The sequence below is a fragment of the Acartia tonsa genome, chromosome 13, assembly GCF_053477335.1.
Source record: "Acartia tonsa isolate MP-2025a chromosome 13, ASM5347733v1, whole genome shotgun sequence".
In the NCBI taxonomy this organism is placed as follows: Eukaryota; Metazoa; Arthropoda; class Copepoda; order Calanoida; family Acartiidae; genus Acartia; species Acartia tonsa.
Genome location: NC_137272.1, coordinates 11406982 through 11434010, shown reverse-complemented (window position 1 = coordinate 11434010; position 27029 = coordinate 11406982). Strand labels below are relative to the sequence as shown.

The 27029-nt window shown below is 30.6% G+C and overlaps 1 protein-coding gene across 1 annotated transcript in view; it reads left to right on the top strand.

Moving 5' to 3' along the window:
- The window catches only part of LOC145303807 (uncharacterized), a 105372-nt gene that overhangs the window by 32104 nt on the left and 46239 nt on the right, over positions 1-27029 (top strand). Inside the window, exons 8-17 of the mRNA XM_080145427.1 lie at positions 1256-1333; positions 2566-2620; positions 3278-3378; positions 7981-8021; positions 11365-11427; positions 16038-16127; positions 16467-16522; positions 20503-20552; positions 24415-24504; positions 26853-26904. Of these exons, the coding sequence (XP_080001553.1) occupies positions 1256-1333; positions 2566-2620; positions 3278-3378; positions 7981-8021; positions 11365-11427; positions 16038-16127; positions 16467-16522; positions 20503-20552; positions 24415-24504; positions 26853-26904 (676 nt within the window). The remainder of the gene's footprint in view (positions 1-1255; positions 1334-2565; positions 2621-3277; positions 3379-7980; positions 8022-11364; positions 11428-16037; positions 16128-16466; positions 16523-20502; positions 20553-24414; positions 24505-26852; positions 26905-27029) is intronic.

The window sequence follows — 27029 nt, the reverse complement described above, 5'->3', positions numbered from 1 at the left end:
GCCCCAAGGGGCCAAATATTCGTGGAAAATTGTCTGTAATACGAGCTATACATGATTTACTGCGTAATTAAAAATGACGTCATACAATACAAATGACCAATGACAGGCCAGTATAAATTGTTATTGACCAATGGTAAAATGTATATCTACTGGCGTACATAGGTCATTTGTATTGTGGTATGTCATTTATTGTTAGTCACTATAAGCTGCCTCAGTTTAAAGCCTTGCTAGAAAATAATTTATTTTATATGGACCAAATTGTTCTTGTTATTATGTAAAATATATAGATATGGGGGAAAATATGACATGAGAAATATTGTTTACCAGTTTTGAATAAAAGTAGAATTAATAATATTCTGTTGACAAATTACTGCAGTAACAAAAACAGGAAAATTTTGCTAATCCATCTATAATACAAAGTAGAACGATGTCTGTCTGTTTGTTTGTCTGTCTGTCTGTTTGTTTGTTTGTAGCGAAGGATCTCGCTAACCACTGAACCGATCGGGTTCTCCTTAACAGGGTAGATTCTCATATGTCCCTGGAAGGTTTTTAACTATTTTGGGGGAGGGTACCACCACCCTCCCTAGAGAAATTAAATTTTTATAAAATTTCTCAATTTTAGAAAGAGAGTTCAACGAAAAACAAACATCGAACGTAATTTTTTTTACTTTTTCTTTTAAAATCTAAAATAAGAAATTGAATTACTAAATTCGACTCTCTCCTCCTCAAGTGCCCCTAGAGGCCTCTAGGGGCGTAGCCGCTAGTTTACTTATAAAGTAGCTGGATGTTTGTTTGAGTGTCTGCCTGTTTGTCTATAGTTTAAGATCTTGCTAACCTGTGGACCGAAATGGTCTCCTTTGTTGCGAAGCTTCTTATAGTTCCAGGGAACGTTTATGACTATTTTGGGGAAGGGTATCGCCAACCTCCAAGATAAATTACCTCAGGAAAAAATCAACCCTTTAAAAATGTTTTTTACTCTTTTTTCAAAACTAAAATTCAATAGGCAGCATCAACTTAACCCCCACCCTTCATTAAGTGCCCCTAGAGGTCTAATAGTATAATAATTAAGTGTATGAATGTATGTTTAAGTGTCTGCATGATCAATAAGATCTCTTAAATTTATGTGCTGGAATATTTTTGTATTTAACTTCTTAGGTTTTAGGCTAACAAAGGTATAACAAAGGTATGCTAAAAAGGCCAGGTAATTGGCTATTTTTGAGTTCTTTTTTTGTTTCCTTTATTTTTTATATTTTAGGAATGTTTCTGTTGGGATGGTTTGTGTCTTTATCCTTTCCTAACACTCAGCTCCGCTCTAAGGATTCTAATATCCCAGGTAAGATTTAATTTTTGGAACAATTTTCTTTTAAGTGATCATGATAACTGGTTAATTAATATTGTTACATTGGGGCTACTAAAGCTATCCAGAGAAGGTTCTAAACTATAAAAATAGGGGGTTGGGGGGGCGTTTGTTATTACTTATTTTATAATAGGTTAGGTTTAAAAGGTTAGAAGATTTCCGTAGGGAAAGGACAACGCGAGGATAGAGCATTTTGAGGAAGGGGAGGGGTATTTCCGTAGGCAAAACTAGGTTTAAGTGATTTTATCTTTAATGTGTAATGTTTTTATGAAAGTCTTAGAACTCTATTAGCAGTAAACTTATATAGTTTACTACAGATTTACTTTATGATCCACAATATTTATGTATTTTATTTGTACATTTTGTATATTGTGTTTTCTTAGAGAAATAGAGGGTAACTGTAGTTTATTATTATGAAAAAAGCAAATATAGCACAGTATTTTTAAATATATGTGGTCGGTGTTATAAATTGTATAACAACTCTTATAGCTCTAAATAAAATGAATCGATTAATCTCTGATATTTACTCCCTAAGAGTTTTTTAGCTCAGAAACGCACTGACAAACATACATTTGTAGCAGAGAGAGAGAGAGAGAGGGGACAATGGAATGTTTATTACCCTAGTCTCCAAAGTTTTATCATAACATTTCCTTATTCGTTGGCTTAACAACTTTGGGGTCTTTAATACATTTTGATTGGTAGATTCATTATGGTGGGTGTTCAGACGTTTCAACCCCTAAGTGATCACAACACAAAAGTACACTGTACAAACAACACAAATTGATCTACACAACTGTTTCTAACCACTTTCTGAGATTTGATTCCTTCATAAAAAAGTTTTGATAAAATCCTTATTGCTCACTTTGTTTGCAATAACGTGTCTAGAGATATAGAAAGAGGAGAGAGAGAGAAAAAGAAAGAGAAAATGAGAAAGAGACAGAGAGAGAGAGAGAGAGAGAAAGAGAAAGAGAGAAAGGCTGGTATCAGGAATATTAGGAATGGTGCTTTCCTTGATATCAACTCTTGATCACAGAAAACTCCAAACTCCCTTAATCATTTTGTGTGAATTCCTGTTGTGATAAACAATTTTTTATATTTAATAATAGTTATTGAGCCATCCTAACAACTGCAAACATATAAAATGTTTTATAAAAACTTTTTTTTATTTAGTCCTTTTCCCCTATATTCTAAATTAAAATTGTATTTAGAAGAAGACGCAGTCTGATTCAATCCAATCTTGGGAAGGAAATACTGCAAAATCAGGTATACTCAGAATCATAGAAGGAAGGGTCATTGGGCTGTTTATTACACTAGTACCCAAAGTTTTATAATAACGTTTTCTTATTTGTTGGATAAACAACTTTTGCGACTTTTATCAGGTTTTGATTGGTTAGACTATTAAGTATAGTGTCCAAACGTTTCAACGACTAATTGTAATCTACAGAAGGGGTAATTTTGTATATCATCATTGAGATGTAAATCAATTGTCTTAAATACACGTATACAAATCACATAGGTCAAATATGAGTTGTAAATACAAATATAATAAAAAATATCTTACGGGATGATACAATGAAGAATAAAAGATGTTTTCCTGTATCCCCCTCCCCCCTCCTTCCACCCTTAAATCTAAAAATCGAAATTTCTCCTTCTGTAGGTTTATTTAGATTTTAAAATATGTTTATTTCTTAACATTTTTTTCTAGCATTTAACTATGATATTCTTCTGATTTATGCCAAATGTATTCCTAGGACTATAAGCACTTATAAAATATGCGAATCATCTCTACAATCAAGTCTTAACTGTTAGTAAGTCCATAATAAACAACCGGTTTCCCAGTACTATGTATGTTGTTAAATTTGCCTGTCTCATGGTATATCTTTGTAATTATGGATTTTGTCATTATTTATTATTTTTCAGGAGGGACTGATGTAAAGTTGTTTAGCTGGTCGGCTGAGGGTAATAATCTCAAGATAAAGGCCACCTTTAGATTAGTTGATAGAATACTCAGCCCAACACAGGTAAATAATGGTTATTTTTCTCATTGTATTGTCGACAGCTTTCCGCGGATATCAAAATGAAAATTTTAAGATTAAGACCAGTTCTTTTAGTCCCAAGGGACCAGAGGCCCGTGCAAACATAACTTGTGTTAATTTTAAGATTTTATTCAATATTCGTAGAAAATTGTCTATAATACAATACGATACATGTCTTTTTTAAAATATGACTGAGAACCGGTTCTAATCAAGTAGATATTATTCGGTTTTGAAGCCATACTAGAAATTATTAACTATTAGTTTTCACTTCTGAATAGCTACTAAGCTCTAATGTTGCAGTAAAATAAAAATAAAAGTTAAATATCAACATATATTCTTTTCTATTTTCTTAATCCAATTATCCTGTGAACAGAGATCGGTTTTTAAAAAATGCCGCGTTTTTTCGACAATTTTTTAGACATTGATTGATTGAACGAAGACGATGGGAGAGTATACAACATAAGAATTCAAAATTTTAAAATTATTATTTTAGCCATTTGTATAATATCTAATACAACTTAAATCCATTTTCGCTGCATATTTATTAATGCGTCTTTTTATAGCTGTGTTAGACATTATACAAATGGCTAAAATAATAATTTAAAATTTTGAATTTTCAAGTTTTGTATACTCTGTTAAAATCGTACGGGGCATTGATCTTCAAGATGGAATAAGGTTTTTAGCAGAGTATACAACTAAAGTATTCAAAATTTTAAAATTATTATTTTGGCCATTTGTATAATGTCTAATACAGATCTAAAAAGATGCATTGATGAATATGCAGCGAAAATGGATTTAAGTTGTATGGCTAAAATAACAATTTTAAAATTTTAAATTCTTATGTTGTATACTCTCCCATCGTCTTCGTTCAATCAATCAATGTCTAAAAAATTGTCGAAAAAACGCGGCATTTATTAAAAACCGATCTCAGGATGGGTATTCGAATGTATTTATTTTCCCTAAGATCACGTAGGTCGTTCTGCAATTCATACGGAAGTTTTATATTGGTCCACTAGATGTCTTACGATATATGAAACAAGGCAGAGACATTTATTGTTTGATGTCGAGAGTTTTGATATCACTACTAAATAAAAAGTATACGATAATTTGTAGAAAGGGTATTTAAAAGCGACTGTTGAACAATGAACCCCCTTTCTCATCGTCAAATTGTTTGATGAATATAGGGGGGGGGGGGGGGGGGAGTAAAGTAATTTTTTGTAATAGACAAATACTTTTTGTATAATCTTCCTTTTAATAAGAACTCTTCTGTTTTCCCTTGTTTCATAACTAATTTACTTAACAGTTCTGGTGCAGTAAAATATTGAAATACCAGTAATAAAAATGAAAAAATTGGTATGATTCCCTTAAAATGCCATGGAGCACCAAACCACTTTGCCCAATATTTTTTTTAAACAAAATTGGAAAAAATGGGGGGGGGGGTAGTTTTTGGTTTGTTTATTTAATTCTTAATGGCAGGTATAAGCTTTTTTGTTTGTAGCGAAGGATCTCGCTAACCGCTGAACCGATATGGCTCTCCTTTACAGTGAAGCCTCTTGTAGGCTCTAAGATTAGGCTATTTGTTTTTAAAAATAATTCTGGGTATGGTTTTAGGCTATCTTATGCCCTTCGAATATAGGGCCCTTAGATGATAGGGGCGCGGCCACTAGTTTTTTATAAAGTACCTTAGGTCGGTGTAGGCCCTGTAGGTTGATGACCCCCCCCCCCCCGCCCTAGAGTTTAAGCACATTCTCCCTTCCCTTTTTAATCATTTTTGAAATAAGAATTGGTTCAGTGCTTGACTGGCATTATATGGGATAGCACCGAAAATTGGATAACTAATAGGTATTGCAGATACATTTATATCTATAGATTCCTTTGACTTCTGCCCATTTCTCAAACCATTTCGATAGTAAAAGTACTGCACTGTTTATTATGCACCAATACTTGTAAACAAACTGTTATATTATTATATTAAATCATCTTAGGAACCATTATTGACCTAATTTAACCTCTTTTGCAATACATTTTTTTCTAATAAATATTGCTACTGAGAAAAAAGGATTGTTAAAAAGAGTAAAAAAAGTCGAATTGGAACTGTAAATCACACTGGTACTCAAAGTTTTATAACTACATTGTCTAATTCATTGCTTCTAAAAATGTTTATTTTGATTTGTTTTTTCTACTGATGAATTTTAATGTACCGAAGAGATCATTTAGTTAATTATTATTGTTTATGTATATCAATTTATCGTCCACTGTCTTATCCCTGAAGATCCATGAAAATTATGACAAAACAATTTTGAAAAAATCAAGTCTTTTACCAAGTTATCATATTAAATTTGATTTTGTATAGTAATTTGGTAATGGATATAATATAGGTGGATATTGTGAGAGTTTTTCGCATGCTCTGATATAAATGTTTTTTTAGTTTGCTAATTTAAGGATACCCCCCCCCCCCCTATCCCCTCCCATGACCTTTAAGGAACGCAATGGCCAATATCTGAGGACTTTTTTAGCAACCTAAATTGAAGACAAAATTTCTCCTGACACAATATCCATGAATTCTATTACCATTGATTTATTTATCTTTTTCCTCTAATACAATTTTAGCCGACTTTTGCACTCTTCTTTTTATTGTCTGCATATATTTTTAATTCCAATTAACTTACAAATGGAGTTTTTCTTTTTTAAGCTACCATTTCAAATGTTAAAAATTCTCATATATTTTCAAAAAGCAAAATTTAATGAAATCTTTCCCGACTGATGGCAATAAGGTCTTGAGAAGGGGGGTCAGGTGATTGTTTAGAATATACACATCTATACTTATACATTTATTGATAATACAATTATATTGTATTTAAATAAAGAATTCAAATAAAAATTAACTGCAACCTAATTCTTTTTCTTTTGTTGCATAGAATCAATCTCCAAGTCTAAGGTCAATACCTTTTTATTCCAATAAAGTTTCAATTGCAAATCCAATAGAATTGTATGCATGTATGTTATTGTACAATACAATGTATTGTATATATATGTCGAGATTCAAGGATTCTTTGCAGGGATCTCAAGGGATAAGACGATTACCATTCTCAATGATGATAAACAAAGTATCCCTTCAATAGATTAAACTTATCCGTTGATATTAGTAGCTTTGAACCAAAAAACAAAAATTTTAAAAACAGATAAAGTTTTCGAGCCAACGAAAAAGGTTGCTATAAAACTTAGGGTACCATTATAATTTACAGTCCAAAGTCGCCTCTCTCCTGATTCTTTTGTACTGTTGTTTATACTAACAAAAATACTTTACATGTACGACAACAGTTTACTGGATAAACTTAATAAAATAAAGTGACCAAAATTCAATTGCAGATAAAACAAAAAAAATAGTGATAGAATTTGATGCCTTATTATTACATAGGTAATTAAAAAAGTGGTGGTGCAGCACCAATATTTTAATTAACTAGCAGCAAAAAAATTGAAGGGGGATTTTTTTTTATGGGGTTAGAGGTGTCCCACCCCCCAAGAAAATAGCCTAAAACTACCACAGGACCAGAGTAGAATCCGATCGGTTCAGTGGTTACCGAAATCTTGAGGGACAGACAGACGGACGGACGGACAGCCATCATTCTACTTTGTATTATAGATTACAATAAAAAGTCTTTTTCGGCGTTTAATTATACAAAACTGCAATTCTCATTAAAAATAGAGATGAAATTTGTACTTGCTTGGGACTTTGAGGGAAAGCATTGAATAGGTTAACCACAAAGAAGACTATACACCCTCTTGCTAACAATGTCCATTCGTAAATAAAACTTCTTGAATTGGATATTTGAGAGGCAGGAAGCTTAGAAAACAATATCTTATAGAAATCTTTTAGTATGAAATCTTGTTGTCTCTATGCTTTGCTTTGTCAATATTTTTATGTAAGTAAGCAATATTGCTTTTATCAAAAGACTATAATAAAAAATTACAGTTCACAAGATATTTAGAGTAAAAATATTATTATGTGAAAATTATGATCAATAAAACCGTCGGGCAGGCCCTAATTATCAAGTTGCTGTGCTATTCATAGTAATTTGTATCAATTTGTGTGTTTTAGACTTAATCAAAGTGTTTGATTTATCTTGATTATCATATATTTTTGATATTCTTTTCAATTTGTCTGGAAAGATTAATATTTTGAATCTAAAAACATCTGCAGTTAAAACCAGTTATCTTAAGGGATAAGATGATGGAAGTTAGATTGATGTACAACCATAAGGATAAAAAAATACTGCTTTTAATCTTATGATTTTACATTTTTATATACGTAGAATACTAGACATAATAAAATGCTATACATAATTTTTCAGTATTATAACTAGTTCTAATCCACGGGATCTAATCGGGTTCGAATAGATACGTAAAAGAATTTCCAGCCGTTCTATAATTTAATCTGCCAAATAAATTAAGCAAGTGTAGGTATGCAATTTGCAAATAAAACATAGCTTTTCCATTTCAAAAATATATATTCAGTTTTCATGAATACTAATCTTTTGTAGTCGTTTTTTTCTTCTTCTAAATTTAATATACATTTTTTTGTTTTAGATGCAGATATCCGGATTTGGGTATTCTCTGGGCTCACAGGAATATTTCAAATATTTTACATCCATGGATAGATTGGATTCAGAGTTTAAATAAAAATTTCTTTTGAACAAAAGAATATGTCATATTAACTCTATATTTGTACAATCTTGTACTTGTAACACCCAAGAATATTAGGTTAACTAACATCCAACTGACAACACAACCTTTGTCTCAGAAGTCCTAAATCTAACTATTTATGTCCCGCAACTGACATTTTTAACATCTTTAGTTTTGACGCGATGTCAGGCCGAGATTCGAACCTATCATCTACCCGAAGATTAGCGGATACGCTATGTGTTGAGCCACGGTTGCGGGTCTCCAAACTTTGCATATGTAGTAATGAGTATATTGAAAGCCAAGGCATTCTCTTCTACTGTAACAATTTTTAACTTCTCTAGAATGACTACAACAATAAAATAAAGTAACTTGGCTATAGATTCTCTAAAAATTGCTTTCGAGTGCCCTATCCCTTTCATCACTGATCATAATTTAATTTCACTTTAATACACACATTTTTAGAATTTGAACATTAAAGCGTTGTTGGCCCTTTTATCATATTTTGCTCACTAACACTCTAATTATTTTATTTAATTAGTTTTTATTTCAGAAACAGTATATAGCGTCTAATAAAAAATAACGCCATACAATACAAATTACCAATGATAGGCAAGTATACAATTTACTAATGGTCAATTATAATGTATACTGGCCTATCATTGGTCATTAGTATTGTATGTATTTAATCTCCGCTTTTTTTTTATTTTATCGGCCAAATTTTTATCTTTTGCATTTAGAGATCGATACCTAGCCAATTCTCGCGACCACTATTCAAACCTTAACAACCGTTAACCCGCTCGCCGTTTGGAATGTTCGGATATTGACCTAAACAACGTCATGAATAACGTCTTAAACATTCGGAACTTATTAGTTTAGTGTCTAAACCTTTAAACCAACAAGTTTAATTTACAGATTATTTTCATCATTGTCGTCCCTTAAGATCTTTTTATAATCAAGTACTACGTAAAATATATTTTGAATAACCATATATTTTTTGTACAGAACAAAAGAAAAGTATGTTGATGTTTAAATTAATTAATTAAAATGGTATTCAAGATAAAATCTTGAACAAGTTTGTTGTTGAAGATCTTCATTTTCTCTTTATTAGCATAAACAAACTTTAATAATTGGGAGAATTGAAATATTTTGTTTGCCTAGAACCTTTCTTCCTATTAAAAATCGTATCTGCTCTATAACTGTGGTGTATCGGCTCAGTAATTTTTGTCATAAATTCACTTGTCTTAAATACACTTGTCATAGATATGTTTGTCATAATTACATTTGTCATAAAGGTACACTTGTCATAAAAATATTTGTCACAAAGGTACGTTTGTCATAAAAACATTTGTCATATAGGTATATTTGTCATAAATTACATTTGTCATAAAGGTATGTTTGTCATAAAATACATTTGTCATGAAGGTATGTTTGTCATGAATTACCTTTTTCATAAAACCACTTATCATAAAGGTACATTTGTCATGAAAACATTTGTCATGGGTACCAGTATAAAACTTTGGGTACCAGTATAAAATTTTGGGTGCCAGTATAAAACTTTGGGTATCAGTTTAAAACTTTGGGTACCAGTATAAAACTTTGGGTACCAGTATAATATTTTGGGTACCAGTATAAAACTTTGGTTACCATTATGAAACTTTGGGTACCAGTATAAAACTTTGGGTACCATAATTTATGACAAATATACCTTTATGACAAATGTACCTTTATGACAAATGTACCTTTATGACAAATGTACTTTTATGACAAATGTACCTTTATGACAAACGTACCTTTATGATAAATGTACCTTTATGACAAATGTACCTTTATGACAAATGTACTTTTATGACAAATATTTTTATGACTAACGTACCTTTATGACAAATGTTTTTATGACAAATATATTTATGACAAGTGTATTTATGACAAGTGAATTTATGACAAAAATTACTGAGCCAGTGTATCTCCTTGTTAGTCAATAGTTATATGTTGGAAAGTTAAAAGAGGGAAAGGAGGATAAAGGAGAATTATTAACCCCCGAAAAACTAAATTTTTTCGTAATTATTAGATTTTACCCCCTTCCCATTAAAGATACACATTTTGGGAGAATAGCCTTACACCTTTTCTGGAAGCTTTCCTAAAATTTGTGAAACAGTTGTAAATGTCGTTTACGAGGTCTTTGTGTACACAAATAGTGAAAGAAAGAAAGACAAACAGGCATCCTGTGACTTTAGAATTTATGACAAGAGAAGATTTGTTATCTCCCCTTCTGTGAATTTGTATGATACACAAATTTTGAATAAGCTATCTCGTCTCTTTTTGTTTGTTTTGAGTTTCATAAATACATAGTTTTACTTAATTAATATGGAAATAATTTTGAAGATTGAATATTTTTGAAGATAAAAATAACCTGGATAAAATTTAGAGGACGTCATTCACGACCTTTATTTTTATATCCTAACTATACATTTTAATGAATTGCGCCTGTTTGTGGCCAAGACATATCCCCAACTCTAACTAGTCATGTAGTGCACTTGACACTACAGAAGTAATATTTTCTTTAACGTCTGTATTTATGACGCGGTGTTGGGCTGAGATTCGTACCTGTAATTTTTCTAACAACGAGTGGATGCGCTACGTGTTATCCCACAATCGTTGGTTTTGTAAATAAAGATGAAAACAGAGGCCTGCATAAGGAGGAAAAAATTAAGGGTTGTAGAATGATACACCCTCCTTGATAAGGGTGTACACCTCAGATAATATATTTAAGGAAACAAGGATGACAACATCCGTAATGTGTCAGACCTGAATAATCAGAATATAAATGTATAAGAGTCAAAGCAAAATTGTAAGTAAATTTGTTGAAAAACTGCTTGATACAGGATAATGTTTATGGAAATATTAAAATTTTTAGGACTTGATTATAGAGTTTCTTCTCTTATAATATTGTACTTTGTTGTCTCAGGAATTAATATACCAATAATCAGATCAATCGGATAAAAATTTGTTGTTTAAAAATGTTTAAAATGGACGTACGGACATTCTGATAATGATTTTAGAGTTGCTACACTTTCTAAATCGTACCTAATCGTACTACAGGAATCATCATACAAAGTTTAAGATCGATAGGACAATTCTAATATGCCTAAATAAACGAAAAAGCTATCCTTTACGGACGGACGGACCATCCTAATTATAGAAAAGCCTCGCTTTTAAAAAAGGGGATGTGAAGGAAAAAATTGTGCTCCTCAGACAATGGATGAAATAATTTTGAAATAATGACTAGGAGGACAAAGCATCTGTGCATTATTCTGTTCTACAGTTTGAACCTGTTGGAAGCTCCAAACTAAAGTAAGTAACTTATTATTGGGTAATTACCTTATTGGAGCCGGATTTTCCTTCGATTTCAAAACATCACCTACATAACCCATAACCTCTTGTAAAGTGATGCAATACTCTAACTACAATAGGATATTACGTTAAGCAACATCCAACAGACAACCAACACTTTGATTGCACAACCTTTATATGGAAGTACTAACGAGTTTTACGAAAAAAAGACAATTCCCCTATTCTCTTTTGAAGAACCACGCGCCAGACATAGTAGCTGTAGGTACCATTTTTAACGTCTCTAGTATGACTACGTGTCGTACAGACTCGAACCTCAAACCTCCCTAGACAGCAAGAGGAATCCTTTAGCAGATGCTTATGCTTTCAGACAAATAATTTAGTTATTATTGGCTAGTTTTTAATAAAGCTACATTTGTATTTTAAAACCATTTCTTATAATTATAGTATATTTACATAATTCTATTATGAATGTATTGTATAAAACTTAAATATTATACCAAATATCTTTAAATAGGTTAAAATATTTTTATAAAATTTTACATATTATATTATTCCCAGGGAGAGGACTGTAAATTACATTGGTATCCAAAGTTTTATAATCACGTTATCATATTAGTTGGCTTAAATAGTTTGGGTACTGTCAATAAATTGTGATAAGTTGGTTTCAAACTATTCCTTATCTCTCAATCAAGAATTAAATTTATAGAAGGGATTACTTTTTTTTCATCATCATTGACTTTTCCCTTAAGATCTCTGAGACAGACAATTATATAAGTCAGTTTTGTCATGGCTTTCTAGATCAGAATAATCTACCTGTTATTCATTTACAAACATCTTAAATAAGTTTTATACTAAATTTGAATACTAAAGTTTAATAATTGTCCAGACAGATAGAGATATCTGTTTCATTATATTATAGATATGTTTCTACATAACTGCAATTACAAAAATTTTGTTATGGCTTTCTAGTTCAAAATAATATTCACCTATACAGTTCTTTTAATTAACTTTTATACTAAATTTGAATACCAAAGTTTAATTATTTTTTTTTCAGACAGATAGAGAAATATGATACACTTTATTATTAATATGTTTCTACATAACTGCAAATATTTAGTTTTGTTGTGGCTTTATGGTTCAAAATATTTTAAATATATTTACAGTTCTTAATAACTTTTTATTCTAAATTTGAATACTAAAGTTTAATAATTGTTTAGACATATAGAGATATATGTTACACTATAATATATATATGTTTCTACATAACTGCAATTACAAATATTTTGTTATGGCTATCCAGTAAAGAATATTCTTTACCTAAACAGTTCTTTCAACTTTTTATACTAAATTTTAATAACTGTTTAGACAGATAGAGATATCTGTTACACTATAATATAGATGTGTTTCTACATAACTGCAATTACAAATATTTTGTTATGGCTATCCAGGTGAAAATATTCTTTATCTATACAGTTATTTTAATTAACTTTTTATACTATATATTTGAATGCTAAAGTTTAATAATTGTTTAGACCGAAAGATATTTGTTACACTATAATATAGTTGTGTACATTCAATGAAGCAAATCTGTAATTTAGTTAAGGCTATGCAGTTTAGAATATTCTTCATCTATGTACAGTTCATTTAATTAACTTTTATACTAAATTTGAATACTAAAGTTTAATAATTGTTCAGATAGAAAGAGAAATATGATACACTTTATTAATAATATGTTTCTACATAACTGCAAATATTTAGTTTTGTTGTGGCTTTCTAGTTCAAAATAATATTCACCTAAACAGTTCTTTCAATTTTTTATTCTAAGTTTGAATACTAAAGTTTAATAATTGTTCAGACAGATAAAGAAATATGTTACACTTTATTATTAATATGTTTATACATAACTGCAAATATTTAGTTTTGTTGTGGCTTTATAGTTCAAAATATTTTAAATATATTTACAGTTCTTAATAACTTTTTATTCTAAATCTGAATACTAAAGTTTAATAATTGTCCAGACAGATAGAGAAATCTGTTACACTATATTATAGATATGTTTCTACATAACTGCAATTACAAATATTTTGTTATGTCTATACAGGTAAAAATATTATTCACCAGTTCTTTCAACTTTTTATACTAAATTTGAATACTAAAGTTTAATAATTGTTGAGAAAGATAGAGATATCTGTTACACTATAATATATACTAGCGGCTACGCTCCTAGAGGCCTCTAGGGGCACTTGAGGAGGAGAGAGTCAAATTTAATAATTCAATTTCTTATTTTAGATTTTAAAAGAAAAAGTAAAAAAAATTTACGTTTGATGTTTGTTTTTCGTTGAACTCTCTTTCTAAAATTGAGAAATTTAAAAAAAAATTAATTTCTCTAGGGAGGGTGGTGGTACCCTCCCCCAAAATAGTTATAAACCTTCCAGGGACATATGAGAATCTACCCTGTTAAGGAGAACCCGATCGGTTCAGTGGTTAGCGAGATCCTTCGCTACAAACAAACAGACAAACACACAAACAGACAGACAGACATCGTTCTACTTTGTATTATAGATATGTTTATACATAACTGCAATTACAAATATTATGTTATGGCTATCCAGTAAAGGATATTCTTTACCTAAACAGTTCTTTCAATTTTTATACTAAGTTTGAATACTAAAGTTTAATAATTGTTGAGACAGATAGAGATATCTGTTACACTCTATTATTTATATGTTTCTACATAACTGCAATTATTTAGTTTTGTTGTGGCTCTATAGTTCAAAATATTTTAATAGTTATTTCTTTCATCGTATTATAAACGGCTTTCCGCGGATATAGAATGTACAATTATAAGATTTAAACTAGTTTTAATCTTATGATTGTACATTTCTATATTCGTAGAAAGCTGGATATAATACGATGATAGACATAATTTTTTTCTTTCAAAATATAATAGGTCACTATTAATAATTAATATATTGACGAGAAAATTTATGTTTCACCACTTCAAGTTAAAGAAAAGAAAAAAAATGTCCAGCATTTTTAGTCAAAATTCAATCAAACTTTTGTTGAGTTCGGGGTGTCTTTAATAGTCCATGTTGTCAAATGATAAAAATTAAAAAAATTCAAAAGCACATTTACTATATCTCATATGGATGTTTAAATTAATGCTAATATGGATTAATTTTAGTATTCACATATGTATCATCAAATATCCATTTTATTAAAAGAATTAGCTTCATAAATCAATTAAAATACCTAAAAAAAACATAGTGAAACATAAATTTTCCCATCAATACAATAATGATATATGGTGACCTATTATATTCTGAAAGAAAATACATAGGATCAATGCTGGAAGGTCCTTAGAATCGTGTGCTCTCGTTCGTGGATAGTCCCCTTTGAATACTAAAGTTTAATAATTGTTCAGACAGATAGAGATATCTGTTACACTAAAATATGTGTTTCTACATAACTGCAATTACAAATATTTTGTTATGGCTATCCAGGTAAAAATATTCTTCACCTAAACAGTTCTTTCAACTTTTTATACTAAGCTTGAATACTAAAGTTTAATAATTGTTGAGACAGATAGAGAAATATGATACACTTTATTATTTATATGTTTATACATAACTGCAAATATTTAGTTTTGTTATGGCTTTCTAGTTCAAAATATTTTAAATATATTTACACTTCTTTTATTCTAAATTCTTTTATTCTTAAAATAACTTTTTATTCTAAGTTTGAATACTAAAGTTTAATAATTGTTCAGACAGATATAGAAATATGATACATTTTATTATTTATATGTTTATACATAACTGCAAATATTTAGTTTTGTTGTGGCTTTATAGTTCAAAATATTTTAAATATATTTACAGTTCTTAATAACTTTTTATACTAAATTTGAATACTAAAGTTTAATAATTGTTTAGACATATGTATATGTATATGTTACACTATAATGTAGATATGTACATTCATAACTGCAAATATTTAGTTTTGTTGTAACTTTATAGTTCAAAATATTTTAAATATATTTACACTTCTTTTAAATAACTTTTTATTCTAAATTTGAATACTAAAGTTTAATAATTGTTTAGACATATAGAGATATATGTTACATAATAATGTAGATATGTACATTCATAAAAGCAAATCTTTACTTTTGCTAATGCATAATCTAAGGGGTTCTAAGGGGATGGGAAGGACGGAAATATCCTCTAAATCTATCTCTGCTTAAGACTAAAAATATAAATAGCCTACAAATCTTCTAGGACCTATATGAAGATACTCTAAAATTGGTTCAGGAGTTATTAAAGTCTTAATTTATAGACTTTAGACACAAATAAACCATACTCCTCTATATGATGGGACACATAAAACTTTGCCTCAATGCATGAAGACTGTCTATTATGTTTCTAGCCAATTAACTCAACACCATCTCAACTTTCAAATTCAAACTTACACATCTTCATTTATACACTATAACAGTAACCTCCTACAAAATAGTAATAAACTATCTCAGAACCATATAGGATCAGCGATTAGTAAAATCGCATGGTGCAAATAGACAAATAGACATAATGTTACAGAATATTTATTACTTTTAGAATTCTGTTGGATCCAAGTGAAACCGCCATGACAGTTCTTCAGCAAGGTCCTGGCATATTTTGTCCCAGGTCAAATCTTCACCCACCAAGGTAAACCTATTTGTTGTGAGGGATTTTTGTCAATACTAATTTTGTCCATTAGTAATGTAGTATAATCATAATACTGTTAATTACACTGGTACCCAAAGTTTTAAAAACACAATCTCTTATCAATAGGCTCAAAACTGAGTACTTATATTTGATCGTGATTAGTTAGATCAAACTTCTTAGCAACAAAAATTTAATCTACAAAAGGGGTATAATTTTGTCTGTCATCATTGGGAATTTACTTTAGTTTGTGGGTAATAATGCTCTTTTGCATATTTATTGTACTTGTGTATTATAGGTAAGATTTGTTTTGATCCTTGAATATAATAAATTTTTTTTTAGATCTTTACCCGAACTACCAAACCAGTTTTCAGTCAAGATAGAAACAGCTATTGAAGGTACAATTTGTTTGGGAATTCCAGGGATCTAAAGGGATAAGACAATGACCCATAAATTGATGTACATTCCAAATAATGATACACAATATTACCCTTTCTGTAGATAACAATTAGTGGTTGAAACGTTTTGACACTGAAAGAAATGAACCAACTAATCAAAATTCAATAAAAGTTCTTGAGTTTACCAACAAATAAGAAAAAGTTATGAAACTTTGGAACTAGTGTAATAAACAGCCAAATCCCGTTCCTTCCTTGTATCATCTAATAAGAGTGTATGAGAGTGTGAGTATATATGTTAAGATCTCGTAAACGGCTTGATCCCGGATAGAGGGAATCTTTTTGTTACATAGAAGACTAATTTGTTGAATGTCAGACTAACGTAGTAAATATAAAAAATGAATATGAAAAATCTTTTTTGGTTTGTTAAAATAATAAACTTTTCTAGATTTTCATTTCCTTTTATTAAAAATGCAGTTTTTCCATCCACATAATGTTTTTGTAGCGAAGCTACTTAACGATAAAAAATGTTTGTCTGTACGTTTGAAACGACAGATAGACGACTGATATTTTCTGTGTAGATTTCTATAAATAATGAGTAATTAGTTTCTTTAAGCTCCAATAATATGTATTCAAATTCTAGTAAAGATTTATATAACCAAATAATAAATTTTCTATAACTTAGTTTGCCCGTATATTTTCTTTTGTGCTTTTGATATTGTTATAATATATTTTTAAACGTCTAATGGTGATTTAAAAACCAATTAGAAGAAAATTAGGGTCAAATGTAGTTCACGGTAAAATGTTCCTGGTGACGAATATCTCCAAACATATGAAATAAATAGATTATGCTAGCACAAAATTTATTATTTTACGTGTTTTTTCTTCAGTGATGCTTTCCCTGTGCATCATTGGATCTTGGCTTTTCCCGATTATTTGTAGGCCTTCTTATGCCGCTTAACACGAAGTGTGGGCATCATATGTACGTTCAGGCGTTTGGCAGCTTGTAGCCTTTAAAATTCATAGACTTTTGGAGATAATTTGAACTGAAATGTATGTTGTTATCCTTGTTTCCCTGGTGTGCACCTAATAAAAATTCTTTATTCAACTCATTTCAAGTTTGTTTTCTCAGGATCTTCAAGTTTTATTTATTTTCCACCTTATTTTCATTTATACGGAGAACCATTTACAAATATTGAATCTTTTAAAGACTTTAGGTCGGTTCCCCTTAAAGTTTATGTTAAGCAAAGAACCCCCTCTCCTTCATTAAAAAAAACGATAAGGAGGTAGGTTAGTTATTCGTTTGTTAAAAGCGAAGCTTTTCTATAATTAGGGTCGGTCCGTCCGTACGTCTGAGACGGATAGGTTTTTTCATTAATTTAGGCATGTTAGAATTGTCCTATCGATTTCAAACGTTGCATGGTAATTCCTGTAGTAGTTAGGTACGATTTATAAAGTGTAGCAACTCTATAATCAACGTTTAAGAAAATGTAGTTTTAGACTTTGGGTGGTTCTTTGCACCCCCCCCCCCCATCCCTTGGGAAAGTAGATAACGGTTAAGAAGGCTAAACATTGAAACTTAATATTGAGTAAAAAATATAACATATATATGTATTATAGAGAATCTACACGATGAAATTTGCTCTCTTTAAGTGGAAACTTTTTACAGCAATAATATTTTGAAAGCTTTCATATCAAACCTAATTTATTGAGATGGATTTTTATCAGGAAAAAAGGGACAAGATAGAATGATAATCTTTAAATCAAAGTAATATGATCTGGGTCTGTCTGACTGTGTGTGCGTGTGTGTGTGTGTCAAAGGATCTAGGCAACTGTTAAACCAATATTGTTCTCCTTTAAAATGTAGAATCTCCTAGGTTCCTAGAAAAAAAACCACCCCAAAAAATACTTATCCTTTTTATCCCCCCCCCCCATCCCACAATTTCAAGGGCCCTTAAAGGCCTCTAGGGGCGTATCCGCTAGTAAACACAAAAGGATCCACGTTTTAAGTGGTAAAATCCATATTTTAATTAAGATTTTGTAACTCTAAAAAGATTTCGGGTATAGTCCTTTCCACGACATCCCTCCATAAGGAGCGATTCTTCGTATTTTTAAAATGGCTTTTTATAGGTTATTTTAGGTAAGGTTAGGTTATTGGTCCCGCAGGGTTAGAGCCCCCCGCAGGGGCTAGAAATAGGAGAAAAGCTACTGTGAAAAATACGAAGAATCGCTCCTTATTGAGGGATGTCGTGGAAAGGACTATACCCAAGATAAACTTTTAAGTGAAATTAAAATGTTTTAGGGGACATACCAGTTTGACCATTTAAATTCTAAAAACTAAATTTTGTAAAAAGGCACTAAAAATTGAGCTGCATCAATAAGTGGGTCATAAGTAAAGAAATGAAAAAATGTAAGAATAGGAGAAATGTCTTGGCAAAATAATTTTATTACACAGTTATGGCGCTCTAGGGTATATTTATGAAATGGTAAAGAGCATTTATTACAAACATCATAATATTCAATTATGTTGATTAAATAATAAATATAGATATTTCTGTTCCTTTTTTCCATGCATACGTTTTCTCTACAACTTTTGTACGCAATAAAGTTCCAATAAAATATGATTTAGAGATATCTTTCCACACTGTTATATGTTATCTTTTATCTTCAAACTTTTGGCTTAAAAACATATTTTATATCAAAAGTTTTATATGTTTTTTTTATTTTTTGTATATTTAACAACCGTTTCGATTTACACAGGGAGGGAGGGACCGTTTGACTGTACATTTTACTGGTACCCAAAGTTTTAAATCCAGGCCATCTTATTCATTGGCTCAAAAGCTTTGGGTAATTATATCAAATCATGTATAGTTGGGTACAAACTAATGATTTTAATTTACATTAAAGGTAATTTTCAAATTCCTTCAACCATGAGTTGTGTCTAATTACTATTGAAATCTCCATTTCAAAGATTTCCAATATAAGATGAACAATACAGTATACTTTATCAATGAAAGAATGACCAAACAAGTTTTGTAACCGGTAGAAAGAAAGACTTTAACTAACATACATTTACGAAGATAAAATAATAAAAATTATATAAATTTTGCTAATTATCAAACATCGAAATGAGATTAATAGAATTTGTATCTTCAAAGAGCTAGATACTTGACATAAATAAATTCTTTACAAATTTTGGTAATTTAATTAATATACAAACAAGGTCATTTGTCTAAAAATAGCATAGCCACAAAACATATAGCAGAGAGAGGGGACAATGAGCTGTTTATTACACTAGTCCCCAAATATTTCTTATTTTTTGTTTTAACAACTTTGGGGACTATTCTAGAAATTTGGTGGGTTGGTTCATTAAGTTAAGTGTCCAAACGTTTCGACCACTAATTGTAATCTACAAAAGGGACAATTTTGTGTTTCATCCTTGGGGATTTACATTAATCTATTGGCCATTGTCCATCCATTAAGATCCCTGATATGTAAGACTGAATGTGTTTTTGAGACAAACTCCAAACTGTCCCAGTTTTGAGCAAGACGATTCCTGTGACGTCACATAAAACGTGAAAGGGGGAAGAAAATCTCTTCCCTTTTCTCCCATCTCTTTTGAAGAGATTTTCTTCCCCCCTTCCCGTTTTCTTTCCCTAAACGTATATGACGGGACTGGAATCGTCTTGCTCAAAACTGGAACAGTTTGGGGTTTGTCGTTTTTGACATTGACCTTGGGTTAGGTCTATAGAGTCTAGTGGTGAAAACATTAACACAAAAAAAGGAGACTCTACAAAGTGTCAGAAAAAATGAGCCGTGTGAAGTCAATAGATCCATTTCTTTTTAAGGGGTTTCCTTTTCCACTTCTCCTCTCATCTCTCCCTTTTATGACGTCACATGGCTCAATTTTTCGGACATTTAGTCGAGCTAGTGAGTTTACAAAACAGATAATTGTATAAATATATATCCTTCATTTTTTTCAGGTTCGAACGAGGTCTCATATTCTCACCATGACTACGATTTAAATCACAAGGAATTAAATTATTTATCTTATATAATATTATGTCAGTCGAATTGCAAAGGGGTAAAAAATGCCCCCTACTCCCAACCGCTCTTAAAGTTTTCTATGATATTTTGCACCGATAGCATCTAATGAACGAAGGAGTTCTGGGCTAATAATAATAGCATTAATTATCCGGAGACTTAAATAACTTTACTAAACTAACCTATGGAAATTCTTTTCTATAATGTATAACTCAATCGATTGAGTAGTTAGCGAGACCTTAACGGATATAAATAAATTAAAAACCTTTATATAATTTGGCATCTAATCATCCTTCTGCCCATAATCTTTAAAATCCTTCTTACACCCTTATCATTCATAATTTTAAGTTGATTATAGGGAATATCAAATATAGGGAAAAGACAATTGATAAAATTCTATTTCTCGGAAACACTTAAACCTTAAATTTACACTCAAAAAAGGAACTAGTGAAAATAATTTATCTGCAATTGCCCCCCCCCCCTCCCTGACACAATTTAATCCAGGTTTAAACTGATGAAAAAGCTAACTAACCATGGTATTAAACAATTTTGAAGGGATTGTCAGTAAAATAATCATTATTTTTTGATGCAAACACAAACTCTTTTAAATTAGTGATTTTTTATATATTTTTTGTCTTTAGTTTTTATTTATTGTTTGTCATTAATATCATATGACAAACAAGTTATACAAACATTCAGTTGTTGATTTATTTTTTTCTGCATTAACCCTTACAGATCGGGAGGGGGGCTCAAAGAGCCCCCCCCTCTAGTTTTTTCAATTTCATTTTTTTTGTAGGTAAGATGGAGAGCTGTAACTTCATGACTTTTTAAGTTTAGTAATTATACGTCGGCAAGAGTTGATTTTATTAGGATATCTGGTCTGTGTCGGTCGTGGTGTCCGGTCAAAGTCGGTTGGGTAGCAAAAAAAATTAGAAAAAATTCTAAATAAATCTTAATTTCTAAATTATGACTTTTGTGTAGGTAGAAACCTAAAATTTTTTTGGTGAATACTTAAATATCAATGACCTTCTGAGAAAAGTGGTGTTATGACCGTTTGACCGCTCCCTGACCGACTTTATGACCGATTTTTGTCCGGCTTTTACTACAGATATAAATCATGAATATCGTGGCTTCTATCACAGCTAGAGACCTATAATTTTTTTTGGTAAATCCTTGAGCAATAATAAACAGATAGAAATATTAATTTGCGCCGCCAACCGCCGTTTTACCGCCGTAACCGCCGAAAATGGCGGTTTCCGTTATTTGCCGTTTTTCGGTGATGATCAGAAAAAGTAATTTTTTTGTTATGAAAAATAAAAGTTCGTCCTAAAATTTGGTCATCCTAGCTGCAAAATTGGCCGCTCTACAGCTGTTTTAAAATTTAGCAGCTGGCCGCTAAAAAGCGGCTAAGGAGCGGTCTGACTGCTATGACTAGAAAAAGTAATTTTCTCTAAAAATACACATGAACCACCAGAAAAAAATTTTACGTCTTTATCTGTACCAGGAGCCGAGATAGAGGGGGGGGCTCTTTGAGCCCCCCCCCCCCCCCGATCTATTAAGGTGGGAATTGAGGCCCGATCTGTAAGGGTTAAAGTTCGTTGTCTTTTTTATATCTAAATTTTTAAATTGATTTTACTTATCCTAATCTTTTTTATTTATGTATTAATTACTTCTGTCCTAGACTATAGGGGAGGTCGGATAGGACAGGGAAATGCATAAAACTAAACAAATAAATGTATAAAGCTTCTCTGGAAAGTACAACCAAATAAGACAAATACTTTTAGAGATCTTTAGCTTGTAGACAAAATAAAACAAGGTTTTAGGCTATTTTTCTAACACTTCTCCTTGTCCCGTAGAGTCTTGGGCCAAAGCAGATAATTATTCTTCATAAAGCAATTACTTCTATTTTTTGTAATTTTGTAGAATAATCGGAATGTTATTTTCTGGCATAAAACATGCCTCCCCTGTGATACGCTAGTATTAAATAAATTTCTCCACTTCCATTCTAAATCAATGGACCCAGAAATTACATCTCCTCTCCCCCAATAGATGTCAATAACTAGACTCAACATATTCCAGGGATTTTAAGGGATAAGACTATTAATATTAAGGGATTTTGGGGGATAAAAAATTGGATAAACATGCCTAATAATTACAAAAAAAGATTATTCCATGCGTAGATTAAAGATATTGGTTGAAAAGTTATGACTCTGATAGTATGCAACCAACAAATTAAAATTTAACAAAAGTGTCTTAGTTTTTTTATGAAAAAGAAAAAGATAATGGACTTATTAAACTTTAAGTACTAGTGTATTTTATAGCCCAATGTTCTCTTCCACCTTGCATATTTACACTTTCAACAAAATTATTTGCAGCTAAAATGAACCAATACCATGTCTCCTTTGTTTGAAGAGATCCAATGATAAGTCAGTAATTTAAGATGGATTCACGTCAATTGGTTCAAATAGCAGCAAATTCAAAAGATATGAAATTAAAATTTTTGTCATATACTTTGAGAGAAATATTTTTTTCTTGGTCCTGTGGGGCTCTTATAACATTTAAAAAAACTTAATCTAACCTAAGTTGAGCATTCAAATGATAATTTTTACTTCAAAAGGTCATTTTTGTTCAGATGCAATAGAAGGAAAACCGTTTTGCTCTTAACAGACACAAACACTTTCTTTTTGATAAATATCAAGTTTTTTTACTTTGAAAAGGTACTGGGATAGTTTAGCCCGTGTATACCTATATTGACATTCTACTTAGATTTATTTTTCTTCCTTTCTTCAAAATTAAGTTACAAAAGTAGAAATTCATAGAGAGAATATATGCAGCTTTTAACAACAACGAAATTAATTCAAAAAAATCACGAAACCTCCATGTGATTTTCAGCTGTCTTTTGGAGGCAACACATAGTTAAATTGATGACCTTTTTATCTGCCCTCCAAATATTATTTAAGATTTATTTCACTTGTTGGCTATACCTTATTCCTAGAATATATCAATTCTAAAATTGAAAAAATAAGGGTATAATTGAATTACAATTAAAATTGAACTTTTTGACAACATCCATGGATAGAAAAATAAAACATATTGTTACCAAGCTTGATTCACGCTTTGTTAAGATTGAGTTCCATTTCATCTATATTGTGGTATAGTTGTATCCTTGATCAATATTCTATGTTCACATTTTAAAAATTTGATCTTATTTTTGTTGTCAATAAGAATTTAAATAAGCTTTTTCATCAATCTATGTGTATTGTTATCTATGATATCTCCACTGATGACATAGGAATTTTTTTCTCCAATTTAAGATCTTTCAATCATTTATTCTTATTCTGTTTTCCTGTTCATTTTATATAATTTTATATAACTTTATAAAACATAAGATTCTTTGCTTTTATGAAAACATTATTTATTATTTATATGATTTCTGAGCCTTTTTCAGTCGATAAGAATAGAAAAAAAAAGTTGTTATTAATTAACCTGAAATCAATAAAACTTTGTGATTGCACGGCCTTTTTACGAAGTCCTAACTATGTAAGGTAAAATAAGTGCTTATTCCATTATTACTAATGTTCATAGTATCTATTATATTATTCAGAACAGATTATATGGACAGCAATCGTCCTTTTTATAAAACTTAGATATTCATTTAACAATGATTGAAGTACTATAAATTTTAAAAACTTTATGGTAAAAAAATACGAGTTTATCAATACATGTTTAATGTTTATTTACTGTTGGATTTGATGCAATAAAGTAAGCCGTTTTGTAATTGTTCAAAATTGGCAGTTTATGTGTAATACAAGTTGTCGCAAATATAGGTATTAAATAATTAAAAATATTAGTTGGTGAGTATGAAACTGACACCACGACTCCACACAGCCCCCTCGGTATTCCTGACAACCCTAGCTCTGGCCCCGCATCTTCTACCCCAGGTAAACATTACTTTTGTTGGATATAAGCATCCTTGTTTTATTAGGATTGCTTTTTAACTACTATATTTTAAAGGGGTCTTTATTACCTAGTTATTTTTTACATTGGTGCGTAATTTTCCTTCGATTTCCTAAAGTGATCAGTTAGGGAACCCAAGGGCATCATCCTCTTGTAATTGGATGGAATACTATATTAAGTTAAGTTGCATCCAACAGACAACCAACTCTGCGATTGCACGAACTTTGTCTTGAAGTCCTAACTGTGCATGGTAATGAGTTGTGCCTGTTAACGGGCCAAGGTGTTTCCCTTCTCTAACTTTTAGTTTATAAGCAATAGATACCAGCAGCATCCCAGGACCTCTGTAAAGATTCCCTTAAATGTAGAACTCAATTGGTTCAATGATTAGTGAGTTTTTTAAGAACACACAAAACTATCTTACAACAGATGGATGTTTAAATCTTTTCCATTATTTCATGGTTTTAGCAAAAGAAAAATCCTGTACAAGAAAATGTTTTTTTTGGTTAACAAAGAAAAAGTTTCAGACTTTTAATATCAAACTCGTGGAAAAGTAATTACAAGACTTTTAATGAGACTGTCTTAGCAGAGATTTTCAATAGCGGAACTACTATAAAATTTGTTTGCTTTAGTTTTTAATTTAAAACAAAACGGGGATCTTAAGGGATAAAGAGTTATCCCTTATGTTTGTTATTGGTTTAAATGTTTGGACACAGATATTGTGTGCTAACCAAAAAAGAATTAATAAAAACACCCATAGCAAGATATTACCGAACGTTTATTCGACCAAGACAAGAATCACTTAATTTTTCCACTTGTTCATTGTCGAGTTTCTTTTTAGATAATTATGTTATAATTTACATGATGAATTATCTAAAGATTTTGTAACCTTTTCATATTTAATGACAATAACACTCAATTCTTATAAAAGAGTAAAAGGATGTCTATCTGTCTGACTGATTGTCTGTTTGTACCGATGGCCCTGGGAAGGTTTATAGCTGTTTTGGGTGAGAGAACCATCATCCTCCCAAGAGATATCGCCCCGAGAAAAAATTATCCATCCACCCCAAAAAAAATTATGTAAAAAAAACAAAATATTAAATGGGGAGAGGCATCTAAGGGCGTATAAGCTAGTTTAAAAAAGTAAAACAATACTGCAGCTACTTTTTTTTATACATTTCTCCTTGCTGAACTCTTGTAAGACTTATTTATAGTATATCTTTATTTAAGACTTGTGTTATAAATATTCCATTTAAAAACAACATTTTACATTGAGTTCAAAAGTTACAATGTTATGATTTTTGTATGATTATAATAAGCAAAAATTTAATTTCATCAAAATTAATTTTTTCAGGAAAAATTAATTTAAAAAAAATTATTTTTAAACTTTTCACTACTTAGTTTTCGTTTTTGCTATATCTAATGATCTAGGTTGTACCCAAAATCTCAGGGATCTAAAAGGATTGAACAATGGCCGATAAATTGATGTACATCCCCAATAATGATGCCCAAAATTACCCCTTCTGTGGTCGAAACATTAGGACCCAACCAATCAAAATTCAATAAAAGTGTTCAAAGTTTTTAATCAAATAAGATAACGGTATTATAAATCTTTGGTGTGTATAAAAATCCAATGACAAAGTCTAATTTAAGAAAAAAATCTTTCCTGTTAGAAAATCTTTAATAATGTCTAATTTTAAAAATTATGAGACAAAAAGCAAATAATTTCTTTTATTAAAGAACTAATTAAGGATTTTCTGCTCTAATTAATTTTTAAATAAAAAAAACTAATTCCATGATTAAAGAAGAAATTTAAACTGAAATGAAGTAATTCTTATAACCACGGAACCGTTTTGGATCTGCATTTCCTCCTCGATTCTGGTGTAAGTTGGGTATCAAAATATTAGTGCACGCCAGCGCACTTCCCAGCAAATCCCGGTGCACGCACGCACTTATAATTGCCATATACCCTAGCTATAGGGAAGCATACCCTATTTTATAAAGTATTAAGTTTTTTATGTCTCAATAAATATGAAGTTCCTCTTTGGAAAGCTTTACATAGCCCCAAGTATGGTTTTAGGCTATTTTATTTGGAAATTTAGGTCTTGGGATGGTTTTAGCAGCTTACACCAACAATGAAATTAATTCAGAAGAAAATCACGAAACTTATACTTAATTTTCAGCTGTCGTTGGGGGGCAGTAATTAATAGAATTGACGATCTTTTTATCTGCCCCCCCCCCCCATTATTATATTAGATTTATTTCGCTTGTTGGCTATACCTTATTCCTAAACCATTAAAACTTATTATAAAGTGAAAATTATTTTTTATTTCAGACGTACAACATAATACATGATTTCAACACTGGTTTACAATACACAGTCTCAGGTATAGTATTAGGGTGGAATGGGGCAATTTATTGTAAAGGGATAGTAGCAATAAGTACATTTAACGAGTTGGAGATACTTGTAGAAGTGAACCTTTATATGTTACTAGCGGCTTCGCCCCTAGCC